At 37.4% G+C, this 14959-nt stretch overlaps 1 protein-coding gene and 1 long non-coding RNA gene across 3 annotated transcripts in view; both read right to left on the minus strand.

Annotated features, from left to right (window-relative positions):
* LOC148187456 (uncharacterized) overlaps positions 1-5171 on the minus strand; it is a 55556-nt gene extending 50385 nt beyond the window's left edge. For both annotated transcript variants that reach the window (XR_015778708.1, XR_015778707.1), the window contains exon 1: positions 4487-5171. This is a non-coding gene — a long non-coding RNA (uncharacterized LOC148187456). The remainder of the gene's footprint in view (positions 1-4486) is intronic.
* A 4759-nt stretch (positions 5172-9930) lies between these two features.
* The window catches only part of ppm1aa (protein phosphatase, Mg2+/Mn2+ dependent, 1Aa), a 31309-nt gene continuing 26280 nt past the window's right edge, over positions 9931-14959 (minus strand). Inside the window, exon 6 of the mRNA XM_088087242.1 lies at positions 9931-14786. Within this exon, the coding sequence (XP_087943368.1) occupies positions 14751-14786 (36 nt within the window). The 3' untranslated portion in view covers positions 9931-14750. The remainder of the gene's footprint in view (positions 14787-14959) is intronic.

Genomic DNA, 14959 nt, shown 5'->3' on the forward strand with positions numbered 1-14959 from the left:
TTCACTTTGTCAATAAAAATTAAAAGAAATGTTTGATGATATCTGCAGAAATCAGCATATTTGCCGATTCTGATATTTCATTTTAAAGCCATTAACTGCCAGTACGATAATGTGCCAATATTATTGTGCATCCCTAAATTAAACTTTTAAGTTGCAACAACTTCACAAAATTAAGTAAACACAACCAAGTTTTAAGTAAACAATAGCTACACATAAATTACGATTCCTATATTTACTTATATTTTTCAAGGCAATGGGTTTCCTAGATTTTTACTATGAAAAATCAACCTCTTAGATTTTACAGTGTGGTTTAAATGTTGTTTGGGAAGGTTGTAACATATGCCACACTTTGTGCTTCGATGTCACGTTTCATGCGTGATTTCTGTCGCGCTACATATGACTTATGCCAGAAGCCGATGTGTCTTGAAGGTTTCCCAGTCACCCTCCCTATGGACACCCATTCAGTGATTTAATTGGTTTAAGTCAGGCACCCATTTTCACAGTCCTACCCAGGACACCCCTTGATAAAGCTTGACTCTGCTGAGAGGTCATAGGTGAGGAGAAACAGGGTTGACCTCTGCTCACTGATATTCAAGTGTATTTTGTTTTGGAGGCCTGCATAGAAAGCTACCTTGTGCAACCTTGGTGGCGATCTATGGCTCTCCTAACAAACAACAAGACCTTTATCTGAAGGTGTCAGTCATTCGTAATCCTGGCTCATGTTTATGAAAGTCACAGAATCATATGTGAGCGCATCCTCCAGCATGCTTTCATGATCACATCAAGCAGTGCTACACTCGCCTGCTATTCACCGCTGCCCTGATTATCTTGGTATATACCACATATTTGAACTTGAGGAATGAGGAGATAAAAGGCTGGATAAATATAATGTTAAGTAAACACTCAGTTGCCAGTTTATAAGCTTAAAGTTATGCAGTCTAATACAACAGGGCTGCATTAAATGAATGAATGTTGTAATGTTAAAGTGTTTCAGAGAGCCGTTGATTCAATTTTATGGTCATTTTGGAGGCTGCTGTTTGTGATGCAGCTGAAGTGTATTGTGGCACACTGAGAGTTTTGGTTTTTTTTAAAAAAAAACAAAAAACATTTAACCCACTGCATTAAAATCAGTGAGGGGAGGCCAAATATTAGAATCACCACCTAGTATAACCAAATATCCCCAAAATGATCATCAACATCTCTCTAAAACAAAGCAAAACAAAAAAGATTAGAACCGTCATGGCGATTTTACTGCATACATTTTAATTTGTGCCTAATCAACTTTTTTTGACTATTCCAGCAAATTAAATACCTGATAAATTAAATATTCATTACATTCAGGAAAAACTTCTGTAAATCCAATATTACTATAAAGTAATCCTGCTCGCTAATTTGCGACATTACTCACAATGGTTTAATTCATTTTCTATTGTATATCACTCTTACTGACTATTTTTGGTTTTGGACTGATGGTCAACTAAACCAGAAATTTGCAAAAGTCACATGGCCAAAAATAAATCAATATTTTGAGTGTCAAACATTTAATTTCCTGTATTCTGGTAAATTTTTATGCAACAATTTTTGCCTTTTCTGCATTAATTTATGGTGTAAATAACTTTTATTTTGTCAAAACAAAAGTCTTCTTTATGGAGGGGTGCGGGCAAATAAATTTGGGGGTAGGGGGCCGGGTATCCCTTGCACGCCCTCCACACAAAAAAATAAAAATCTACACCTATGCGGAGGGTTTAATGTGAATTTTTCACCATTGTCTGACTTTTTATAGACTAAACAATCAAACAGTCAATCAAAGAGACAGTCGGTCAGTTAATCAAAATAAATCATAGCTGCAGCCCAACCTGATTGAACCAAATGAGCAAAATTTCACACAACTTTTCTTCCTCAGGGTGTACGGACTGTGAGATTTAAAGCAAACCTTCTGCCAGTCTAGATTGGTCTGCATTATTGGTGTTGAGCAGGTGTAAAGAGGGAGGGATGAATAGACTGAGGTCAGATGGGACTGACTTAAGTCGAAGGATCCTGTCAGACTAGAGGGCCTGCGGTAACATCCCCACCTCCCACTATAGATTAACAAGTTCCAGCACCACATTGACAAGACCCCTGCTTCTTTTGTTTTTTTTCCAAAGTGTCAACAAGTGAGCGTGTCTGCCTGTGTGGGTATTTTCAGGACTTTCACCATAAGGACCCCAACTTTGACACCAATTAAAGAGATTATGTCTTAGCATGAGAGGAAAACTATAGCCGTGTGTTACCACGGTGATTGCTTTTGACAAGGTCACAGTGCACCGTGCAACAGTGCACAACCTCATCGGGGAGCTGCCGATTTCACAGGGATGAAAGCAAACAAATAGAAAATAATCACTTTGCAGACACTGAGACGCTGCACAGAAATACAAAACAGCGGTCAGTGCCATTAGATAAACTTTCAGCCGGCCAGTTGTAGACAATAAGACTAATACAACAGCCTATAATTAACTTTTTCCACATTTAGACATGCAGCTCTCTTCCCAGGTTGCTTACATTATGTCAATATTATAAATTAAAATTGATTTACATTACGGCTTTTAAAAGGCAAATTTGTGTATAATGTATTTAATGACTCCCTCTGATTGCCTTTAAGGTGTTGTTGTTGAGTTAATTAACTATTCTGCGTGATTTTTCTTGTCCTCAAGTAACTCTGTACATGTTTTACTTTTAGAATAAACGAAAAGCTTAATTACAACCTTGAAATACAGCACATGAAACTGAAGGGGCATAAACAACTGAATGTAACTTAAATCTGTCAAATTATACTGCTCAATAAGAATAATAAACCTGGCTTAATCTGTCTTACGCAACCAACAAGCCATGGTTAACATGTTTTTTAATTTAGTTATCAATTTGTATGATGTCCATGAACCCTATTTAGCTATAATTCACATCATAACTTTTTAGAAAACCTGTCGGGATGCACTGATTGTACAGACACACTTTTAAAATTAAATCAAAATAAACAGAGAGCAAAGCTGAATGGTATATTGTTCTTTTAAAAGGCCAGTTTAATTTTACACAGTTGAGTTAAACCAATGACACTTTTGTTTGCCTTAACATCGCCTTGTTAAAAGATTGAATAAGACTGAATAATTGAATAACAGAATAATATTTACTGTGAAGTCAGGTAATGTGGGACAAGAAGACTACCTAAAACTCTGAATACTACTTTAAGTATTAACCCTACTTTTAGAACTAATTAAAGACCTCTGCTATATAAACCAGATATATTGTCAAAAAAAAAAACTTTGGATGTTGAAATAATCTTTTTTAAATGGTTACTTCCTTTTTTTAGTTTACTCAGTAATTCATTCAATTATAATGTAACATGTGGCTATTCATTAAGATATTATTCTACTTTTTGTAATGACGCTTTCCCTGTTTTTTAGTGCCATATTATCTACATTAGGCATGTGTGCATTCATGTTATGGCTCATTCTGGACCATTGATACTGACATTAACTCACTGTGTCTTCTTTAATACTTTTTTAAGTGAACAAAAATACCAATATTGCTTGTAATATTATAGGATGGCATACAATCTAAGTTAATTTTATGGCACCTAAAAACATGCTGGTTTCAAAGCAGGAAAAGCTCCAATTTTAGCTTAAGTTTTTGTCCCATTTTACCTGAATGCATCAAATAAGCACTAAAAACCCTTTCCCATAAAAAGTTAAGAGAACTGTGAAAAAAATGTGATTATCAGTCAAACATTCAATAAAAAAGCAACACCCTACTACCATTTTTGTTGTTATATCCTAATTGTTTTAGCTGCAGTACTCCTATTACTAACATGAGAAAACCAACATGGCTTTCCCTGCAAGTTCTGGGACCAGTATTTTTTTTCCGTGCCCATACTAGCCATCTCAAATCTATAAAAACGAAAATCAAATCTGTAGCAACAACCCAAGAACATGTCTGCTAATATTTAAAGAGTCCAGTTTGCAAACCCTTATTTGTCCCATTTTACCTGATGTCGCAAATCACCTGACTTCACCCTACAAAAACAAACGCTTTAAGCAATCATGCACTCATTTTAAAATGAAATCAAACGAAATAAAGTCATAATGACTGTTTGTTAGCCTTTACGTCGCTTTGTTAAAAGAGTGAATTAGCATAAACGTGCACTGGTTTGGCAGTTTGTCTCTTATTTTCTTCTCGATAAATAACCGGATTACACATAGTAACATAAAGGCATACGTGTTAAACAGCGTTAACGAAATCAACAAACACTGTTGTCGTGTCATTAGAACAGATAAATGTAATTAAAGGCATCAGTTTTGTTTATTTGCAGCACCAACAGGCCTAACCAGAGCTAACGTTAACGTCATAGCATTAGCAATAAAGTGACTTACACCTAGCACACATGCTACATGCTAATTAGCCGGACAGTTTTTAGGACTTCTGTGTAAGTTTTTGACAGTTTCTGGTGTCCTACCTTGATGTGGAGGGCAATTTCATCTTGGCTCGAGTTTTGTGGTGGAAACTCAGTGGCCTCCTCCTCCCCCTCTCTGTATTTTCCTTTTTTTAACAAACGTGTTTTCACGTTAATTGGCAGCAGTTGAACTGTGAGCCGTAAATCAAGAAGTGCGGAGTGTATTAATGAGTCGGACCACCCAGGAAAACTATTTTCTCTGCACTTTCTTAGCGGACAATGTGAGGATACTCGAGTCTGCCATGCTCTGAAAAACATGAATGGACATTCACAAGAGCAGTGCTCCCCCGCTGCCACATTTCCAGCAGGCTAATGGCCGCTACAAGTACTGATTAAAGTATTTCAAAAAAAAGGTGAAGTATTCTGGACAAAAACAGAGATCATTTTATTGGGCGGAGTTGGGTACTTACAAGGGACTGTTCGTCATTTACAAGAGGGGGTGCTGCAATACGGGGGAGGCATGTCAAATTATTTTTAAGCACTGGGGGTGGTTTTTCTTTTGGCTTAGGGGAGGGACATATAGGTAACTTTGTAAGGTTGTATTTTTTTATTAATTAATTTTGAATCTCTAATTTCTGAACCTCAAAGCCTGCCAATAGACTCGTTCTTCAGACGGCAGAGCATGATGGGACAGAAAAAGTTACAATTTAAAGTTTAAAATTAAAAACAAAAAAAATCTGTTATTACGGACTGTGTTATTTGTTATGGGTTTGAGTTTTGCAAAACGGGTGAGACATAATTTGTAGGTCCACTGGGTAGGGACTGGGGACTGGAGGGGGGGCATGTCAAATAATTTGTGAACGCGGGGTTTAAGAAGTTTTTCTTTTTGGCTTAAGTGAGGATTGCAGATTTTTCCTGAGCGCAGAGCATGATGGAAATAAGAACTAACCTAAATGTATAAATAAATAACTATTAGGGACTGTTCCTTATTTATGAGAGGAGAAGGGGTGGTGCAAAATTGTGAGGCATGTAAAATAAATTTTAAGCAGTGGGGAGGGACTTGTGTTTTTTATTTTGGCTTAGGGGAGAGACATATAACTTTAAATGAAAGTATTTTGTATTTATTTTACTGCTCATTTTCAAAGAAAACATGCATTTCTTTAAAAATTGCCCAAATTGCCCCATTTATTATAGCCAGAAACTATGAAGACAGAAATCATTGGATTTTTAAATTTCCGTTGGTCCTTGAACACATTATGTGCAAAGAAATTGTACCATTAGAAAAAAAAACAACCCAATCCAAGTTTGAAATAGGGATATTTTATCACAATCACTATAAAAGTTTGCCAAAAATAAACCATTTGCATGAACTAAAAGCATGCACGCCAAAAGTGAAAAACTGTGGGTTTTTTTCAAGTTCAGAATTTCGTCTTCAGCTCTTACATTTTTAACATCAAGGTAGAAGTTTTTAAAATCTAACAACTAATTTATGGTGGAGGGAGGGTGTTGCATTTTCCCAAGTCACAGGAAGGCTCAAGGAAAAATACATGTAACTTTTAGGATAAAAAAAAAAAGAACCAAAAAACAAACAAAACAAAGTCCCATCCAGCCACATCCCTCCTCTGACAAATAAAGAACAGTCCCTTAATCAGATTGCTGTCATTGAAAATTCCTTGGTCTCCAAAACAATTTAGCAAACAATATAATCAAACTCACATATTTATTTATTTTTTCTTATGCAAAGCAAAGTTTATATAACCTTAAATGTAGCAGCAAAGTCACCTTACAGGCAAGAGTTCGGGCTATTCAGCACGCTTCATGATGAACCTGGTAAAAAGAAGTTTGCTTTTGCAAGTCCTTTAAAAAAAACCTGCCCAAGCTCTGTCTATAAATATGTGTGTGTGTGTGTGTGTGTGTGTGTGTGTGTGTGTGTGTGTTTGGGGGGGTGGGGGTCACAAAAGTAGATCCTCAGCACTGAAGGTAGTGCTTAATTGTCTTCCATTATGAACCCTCACAAAGCTAGACCACTGGCTACTAAAATACCAAGGTTAATCTTGATTAAATGTCTTTCCAGGGTACAAAAAGCATATTTTACATAAAACATCCTTCAAGGTGATTGAAGCATGATGTTGAAAAAAATATATAAAATATTGCTGATGGCAAGGCCAAGCATCCCAACTCTCAAATGAAAGGTATCAAAGAGATTAAAGAAAAACCATTACAAATCAACATACCACTAATATGGCTTCATTTGCCTTCCCCATTATCTTCCTCCCCAATTCAAGTCACACCTTAGCAAGCCAAAGCTGCATCTCTAATCTTTTCTCAAAGTATATTTTAAGGACTGAATGGTTTTCAGTGCATATACAGTACTTTAACATTTTCTGCTTTTGCCACTATTCATAGTAAAAGACAAGTTTTGCAGCCTTTAAGAAACAACCTACAATAGACTAAGTGCTGTTAAAGCTCTAAAAGTCAAAGAAAAAAATATCGACTAACATTATTCTCCATCTAGGTGTATTACTACATGAAAACAGGCTGTGAAGGTGAATATCAAATATGAGGTTTAATTCAAACTGATTCTACTCTTACAAATGACTCCAAGCTTCACCGATCATTGTCAAATCTCAATATCTATTAAAGAGCAAACAAGTGCAGTTAATTCAGCTGTACAAATGCTTCTGCACAACGAGCTGTATCAAGGCTTCCCTCTCTTCTCTCCTCCGCTGAGCAAGGAAATCCTCCTGCAGGCTGAATGCCCATTGCAGCGGATTTTGTTCTCTCACTTACCCCTGCACACTCCAACATCCTTCTGCAGAGAGAGAGAAAAAAAAAATCCTCCCACACCTGTTGATGAATTGTGTTTGTGTGTAAGGCTCAGGCAGGGCAATAACACGTGTCTTTATACAACCGAGGCACAGTCCCAAAATAGTAGTTTCCTCACATGGATGAATGAGGACATCCTTTCAAAGACACAGCAAAGAAGCTTGTGGCCGAATTAAAGTGATCGTCATTGACAAGTAGATAATAATTTCCAGTTTGGGCAGGAAAGTCATAAGATGCTTCAATGACTGCTACTGTGGAAGGAAAAAGGAGTGTTTGTGCTGTGTGGCTGAATGCTGCCAAATTTCTGCCAACACCCCCCCACCCCCATGAACCCATCGAGTTTTTATTATACCAAGAATATAGAGAAACAATACAGCTTCACAATCACATCCAAACTCTTTTACATTACATTTCACAATCCAAATTTCAAAAAGTAAAACCTAATTTCTAATTATTTATTTGAACAGGTAAAAACAGTAACAATCTTACTGAAACTTCTTCATCAAATAAAGAAGGCTACAGAAACTACAATACTTGTTTTAATACAAAAAAGAAGCTCTGGATGTGGCAGAAACTTCAAAGTTTAACACTTGTATTGAATTTCTTGTTTTTGGAAAGTTCAAAAGCAAAAGTCTTTCTACTGAATCAAATTCTTTGTGTAGTGAGAGTATAACCTGTAAGGATGACACACTGCAAAAAAGGAGACAAAAGTGGAGACAAATTTCTTACTAAATGAATATTAACATTTCTTCCTGTGACACTGTTGCCAAGTGTTATTGCAAGCCTGAGAAGTTCAGTGGTAAGAAAACATTCAGACAGGCATACCGAAAATTGATTAAGATTTATTTGGGTTATAGAGTGGAAACGGCCAACTTTTTTATCCCCTAGCGTTTCCAAATAGTGCAGTTGTTGGCATCACTGTCACAAAGACAGTCGAATCACTTCCTCAGAGCTGTTGAGTTGTTCAATCGTCTGTTATTTCTGTAACTGAGGATAACGCCAAAGAACTAACACTAATACTCTTTAGAAACAAGGGAATGATGCCCTTAGTTATCAGGGAAAACAAAAGCACCGATTTCCAGCTCTGTCTCCGAGAAATAACTTTTACATACAACTAATTTGAAGCAAGTTCAGACACGTTTAGAGGAAAACATAATGCAGAGTAAACTATGTTCTCTAGCATAACGCCAAAATGTTGGTAATTAACCAAATTGTAATCTGACCTTGAAAAAATGAAGCCAACGCCAAATGCCAAACTTGCAGTTCCTCAAGTAGCCACTTGAGGCTGGCGCCAGAAGTGAGTCAATCTCCATAGACCCTGTTTTTATATACTCAATTTTACAGCAGAAATAAACATGTTAACAGTCTGGTACAAAAGCATCTTTGATCTTCATAAATTTAAACATTTATGACAACTGCACAGGGGATGACTTTTTATATAACTCACCCATTTACATTTTAGTAAGATTTAAAGTTACATACATGTAAGAGCAGGGGCGCTTGAGAGACAGGCCGTCTGCAAGGTGTCATTCAGTGTCACCACAGTCTGTGAGTCACGTGTCACTCGTTTGTCCTCACCTCCAAGCTCTCATCCGAATCAAAACAAACAACAAAAAAGAAAAAACAGGATGCAACAAAAGTACTTAAAAGTTAGGGAAAGATCATTATTTTGGTCAAAAAAAGAAAAAAAACATTTTCAAAAAAATAATACTGTACTTGAGAGGATACTGTATTGTAAAACTGCCTTTTTTGGCAGACAACTGAAATATGTTGTCAGTAAACGTTTTGCTGATACATTCTGTATTTACAGCTTGCCCAATGCATTCATCATATAGACTGTATAATGGATGCAGCTACTGTGAGATGTCTCATTGGTTTGTGACTGCCGTTTTGAGTTTGACAAGTTTGACATTTCAGCCTTCACCATCTTGGTCTTTTGGAGCCAAGTGACCAAATTTGGACAAGTGTAGACTAATTAGCCCGTTTTGCAAAGAGTGGCTTAATTTTTCAGCCTCAGAAGCTGCTTGTGTGATAGCCATTACATTTTGCAACATATTTCATTTTTCATTTCATAACAGTAAGTTAAAGCAGAAATCTTGTCTATTTTCACTTTAACAGTTTCATCAGCAGTAGGATTACTTTCTGTTCTCTTTTAACATGATGAAAATTAAGATGCAAAATAAAAAAAAATACAGAAATACATTTTCTGGTATGTACGGCTTAACTGGAGTCTGAAGTGTACTGCATAATGAAATAATGCATTTTTAAAAATTCTGCTTGAATAAAATTGAGGAATATGTGGTGACTTTTTCATAAAAGTCTCAAACAAATCTATGTTTAAAATATTTTATCTTAAAGAAAAACAGACAAAACTAGTGAAAGTTACATTCATACCTGACATATAATAATTTTTAGCATCATAATAAAAACAGGAAAAGACACATAACGGTGTTTTGTATGAAATATGCAAGCAATACATAATTTAAATGGAATGTGCTGGTATTATGTGGCAAATATGAGTGTATAAATTCATACCTTAATGAATAAGGAAACATTTGAGTTCACTGATATGCAGCAGAAATTCTTTAAGGCTGACATTTAGTGTCACCTATTATATGCTCCACACTTGTACACAATGAGAGCATACATGTATAATTAATTAAGAAAACTGAAGCGTTGTGGCCAAACTGCTTAGTTCCTGACCTTGTATTCTGCTGAATTTAGTGTAAGAAAACAGAAATGTGTTATTTGAGAGGAACTGTATTTAAGTTAAGCAGGAAGAAAAACACAGCGATGGATCATGACGGAGACAAAAGCATTGAAGGTACTTCACGTCTTGGAGACATCACCTCGTCTTAAATTGTTGTTCACCTGAAACACACAGCAACACAAAGACCTCCACAAAACAGATAGTACAAAAGAGATGCAGCAGGGTTCAAGGTTTTATTGGTGGACACAAATGTCACAAAGAACCATGTGAAGTCATTCAAGATTCTGGAGATGTTTCCATCAGTTCCTCAGGGCACAAAGATGGTTTGCAGATATACAGTATTGCACAGTACAGTGTTTCCCTTTGGATTTAAAAGAATGCTTCAACCTGCAAAATTATAATTTATATGTTAATTACTCACCATGTGTTTGTGAATTCATGAGGAAAATGTTGCTTTTCCCGTATGCCTCCATGATGAACGATGAATTCAAAAAAGGTGAACATTTATCATGAGTTAAAGTAAGTGGGGGACCACATTTGACAACAGCAAAACTAGAGCCAAACCAATACTGGATTTATGGAGCCAGTGTTGATACTGATATTGGGGAGTAAAAAAATTCAATACTGATATATTGGCAAATATTCAATATACGTATGTATATGTAAATGTATATGTGTGTGTGTATGTGTAATACCAGCACATTCCATATAAATTATGTATTGCTTGCATATTTCATACAAAACACTGTTATGTGTCTTTTCCTGTTTTTATTATGATGCTAAAAATTATGTGTGTGTGTATATATATACATATACATATATGTGTGTGTGTGTGTGTGTGTGTGTGTGTGTGTGTGTGTAGGCAGGATATTTAAAAGTGTATTTAATAATAATAATAATAATAATTTAGTTTATATCTACGGAGGGCCAATATCAGCTGTTAAAATCCAATATCCAATATATAGATCATGCTCTATGCAAAAATACCATCTGTTTACAAACTCTCACACAACTTGTGTAGTATAATAAAAGTCTCATTTATTAAAGGCAGTTGTATGCTCAGTACTTTCCAAACACCCGCATTTTCACAAAACAGTACATTTGAACGCTGCTTATACACATGCACTTGCTTGTTTAATATTTTATGTTTTTAGCAAAGATGCATTTGTTTGGGAAGTACTGAGCACACAACTGGATAAATAAGAGTGGAATTTAGACTGCACAAGTTGTTTGAGTTGCTGTAAATGGATGTTTTGAAGTAGATTTGCTGTTTTTAAACGCGGTCCCCACTGACTTCCATTCATCAAAATTTTTCAGAGTTTTTGAATTCTTCATTCACCCTGGAGGCATGCAAGAAAATGAAGTTTTCTCCATGAATTCAGTGTAACACAGGGTGAGTAACTGATATACAATAGGTCATCTTGCAGGTGAAGTATTCCGTTAAGTGCTGATCCGCTGGCTGTGTAATAATCTACAGTCATACAGCAGGAATAAAATGTATCAGTGCAATTGGGAGATTCAGCCTTAGAACCGCAGGAGCTTAGCGCTCAGCACCATTCTTTACTTCAGACTGTTACAAGTTGTGAGGCGAGGTCAGTAAATGACAAAAGCACTTCAGAAAAAACTGAGAAGCACACAATCCACTTGATTCCTCTTGAGTCAAACATATGGGCAAAATGAAAGGAGGAAAGAGAATATTCAAAGCCTAACTTGATGCATGTTAAGATATAAGGTGGTCACAGAAAGATAGCCTTTACAATTTATGCATGTGTAGATCTGATACACTGTCACGGAGAGGAAAGCGGCCTAGTGGCAAACACAGCTGCAATAACTAATGCTGCAAAACCAATTGCCAGAAATAAATGTTGGCATTGTACATTTCTGTAAAGCACAGATAACTTTCATTTGTGAATGATTATGCAGCAGATGTTAAAACTGCTTGTGCACCTGTCCCTTTGCCAAGCACTGTCCAAAAGGCCCTTTCGTCAAGGCAAAGGCCTGCTTGTTTCCCTTATCAACAACATTGAACAATAAATATTACTTTTACTATAAATAAAATGACCTGGCTCTATATTATGTTGGTTCATGGTGTTTTAAGTTGTTGTTTCATGTGCCTCTTTTTAGCTTTAAGCACCTGCCCCTCTAAAAATACCTGGTTTTGGGCAGCACCATCCTGGAAGAAAACACAGCCACATCTTGGTAAAAAGCAACAGCTTTATGTGGCACTTTACCCACCTGAAAACAAGAGGCTGCGAAAACACCCCAGTTGGGGGCTAAAAGCTGATGTAAAACAGCAATGGGTCCCTAAAAACACCCCTACTTTGGGGCCATAAAGCCACAGGAAACACAGAGACGGGTCCCTAACAAACACCCACATTTGGTAAGAGCCACTAGAATCACAGTAATTATGTTTTGTTATTTATTAGTCCTGAACAATATTCTGAAGCCTGAATGGCATCTCCCCTCTGTCATACCATCCACCATCCCATCCACATCCAGATGACAAATGCAGTTTATATACTACATCACTCTAAAAACATTAATACGATACATGAAATCTGAATTGTGGTTCGCAGAAACATACAGTGCCAACATTTTCTTCTGGGCTGATTCTGTAGCTGTGGAGAATCACACCAAATATTAGTTACAACTGCATTTACTGGCTTGGTTCCTTTGATTGAATTTACTGCCTCTGGTGTGAGATGTGAAGAGACGGAAATAAACACAATCTGATAGAGTAAAATGTAAAAATTTTAAGGTGATACATTGAAACACACCTGTGCACCTCCTTACACTAAAATCATTTTGGGGATTTAAAAGTATTTAATCTATTGTGGATTATCTGAAGTGCGATTGATGATAAACACAAAACAAACGCAGTTTGAGCATCTTATTGGGCAATAACTGCAGCTGTAGTTTCCCTAAATTAAGCCTGACATGATGATGATGATGATGATGATGATGATGATGATGATGATGATGATGATGATGTAAATAATTTCCTTTAAGTTGTGGCAAATTTTACATATTTGCACTGTTCAGCTGCCTCTATCTGAGCCATGGGCCTGATGCCTCTGATCTTTATACAACATCTAATAACAATATTTAATAACACTAATGTCTGCTTAAAGGAGATGTTACCAGTGGGTAGAGTCAAGACAGGTATATATTATCTAACCTGCAAAGGTCGTAGCCTGTATTGGGCTTGCACTCTGCCAGGTGAGCTGGGGCTCATCCCCAAAATTAATTTTAAGGGCAGACAGAAACAAATGACAGCGTCTTCACGCTTAGCAGGTGTGATAAACTATCTGAAGTCAGTGCACCTTAACTTTATGATTCCCAGCCTTTCTCAGACATAAGCAAAGCATGAGGACTAGGTATATTTCCTTCCCTGCACAATGATACAGTATTTAAATTCGTACTTAAAGCTTGGCAGTTTAATTTGACCTCAATTGGCAAAAATCCCATAATAAACTTAAAGCATATTGTAATTCAGTAGGTCTGAGACAACACACTTCTGCACCTCCTCTTGGCTATGTTTTGAGCCAGTCACAGGTCATTTCAGAGAGACAGCGTTCCTGTTGGCAGTTCTACAAATGCAAATGTGCACATCCCATCGGTTACAGCCTGATTCATTAGCACCCTTACTTTACCTTAACAATAAAACAATTCTACTTGGGCTCACCAGGAAAGCATGTGCACAGGACTGCCCACAGATCAGGAGTGAGTTCGGCACACCTGTGCTCCATGAGCCTTTCACAGTTCAGGTGCTGTTACCCTGACTCGCCAAACTGTGACTGGATCCTAGTGTCCACCTGCTACATTATGCTACTCCAGTATTGGCAACGACTTTCTACACTACAAAGCAACTCAAAAAAAGGAAGATGGACTTTTCAAAAAGAAAGGCTGACAACAAAAGAAATAAAACACAGCTCAGCATCAGCAAAGCGTTGTAGAGACAGAGAGAAAAAACAAGTTTCTGTTAATCGGAGCCAAAGACTCAGCTTCAGCTTCAGGTTCGTGTTTATGTTGCTAACATTCGCAAGAACCTCGAATCACAGTGTCCTCTGCCTCGCTCCCCACCACTTCAGACCACTTCTCCATGAGGTGAGACGGACCTCCAGTCAGCAACCGCAGCAGCCTAAATCCAGTCAGTGCAAACCTCAGCTTCTGGGGACCAGACAGCCCCAACTCGCCTTCAGATCAGCAACTTTCTGTAACTGGTCTAACACAGACCAGTTACAGAAGGTTAGACCAGTTAGAGCCAGCCCTGCTGGTGTCCACCAGTCAGCTGTGACACCCTGCGCTGTCAGGTTTGTGCTGCTGAAAGTCAAGCTGCTACAGCTGCCAACCACAGCTCTGTCTCCCGAGCAAATGCCTGCTCTCCTCCAGCGGACGCAGTCCACAGCAGCAGGAAGCGAGGCATGGCAGGAACCGTGGGGTGGCTGGCTAACTAAATATGTCTCAATTGTGGTCAGATAAACAGAGAGAAAGAGAGAGGGGGCACTGTGCACAACTCTACAATGAAATAAGATTTGACAAATGACTTTTTTTTTTTTTTTTTTTGCCTTTCCAGATTTCTGCCTCCCTGGCTTTAAGCCACTGTTTAGAATGACATTAGACCAAGAAAGGTGTGGATAAATTAGTTTTTGAGTGGGTAGTTTATCAGATGTGTACGTGGATGAAAACCTCATTCAATAAATGGTGAAGTGAAAGTTGATGCTTCATTACGATGATGGACAAATGTGATTCAAAAAATGCTTGCTTGACATCCTCTGATTAGTTCTTGTTTTAGCTGAAACCACGGAAGAAGAGGATGTCTGGGTCCTGGGGAGGAGAAGAGTAGGATGCAGATGAAGTTTGAAGATACAGATGAAGAAGTGAAGTGACGGCATGCAGGAGGAGTGACTCAATAACCCACGGGATGCATGCTACCGGATGCCAGACAGCATGCAGAAGAGATGAAAAAGACAGATCGGCGAGAAAAAAGGAGACCAACA

The sequence above is a fragment of the Plectropomus leopardus genome, chromosome 14 (genome assembly GCF_026936395.1).
Source record: "Plectropomus leopardus strain MGB_pleo_1.0 chromosome 14, ASM2693639v1, whole genome shotgun sequence".
Taxonomy (NCBI): Eukaryota; Metazoa; Chordata; class Actinopteri; order Perciformes; family Serranidae; genus Plectropomus; species Plectropomus leopardus.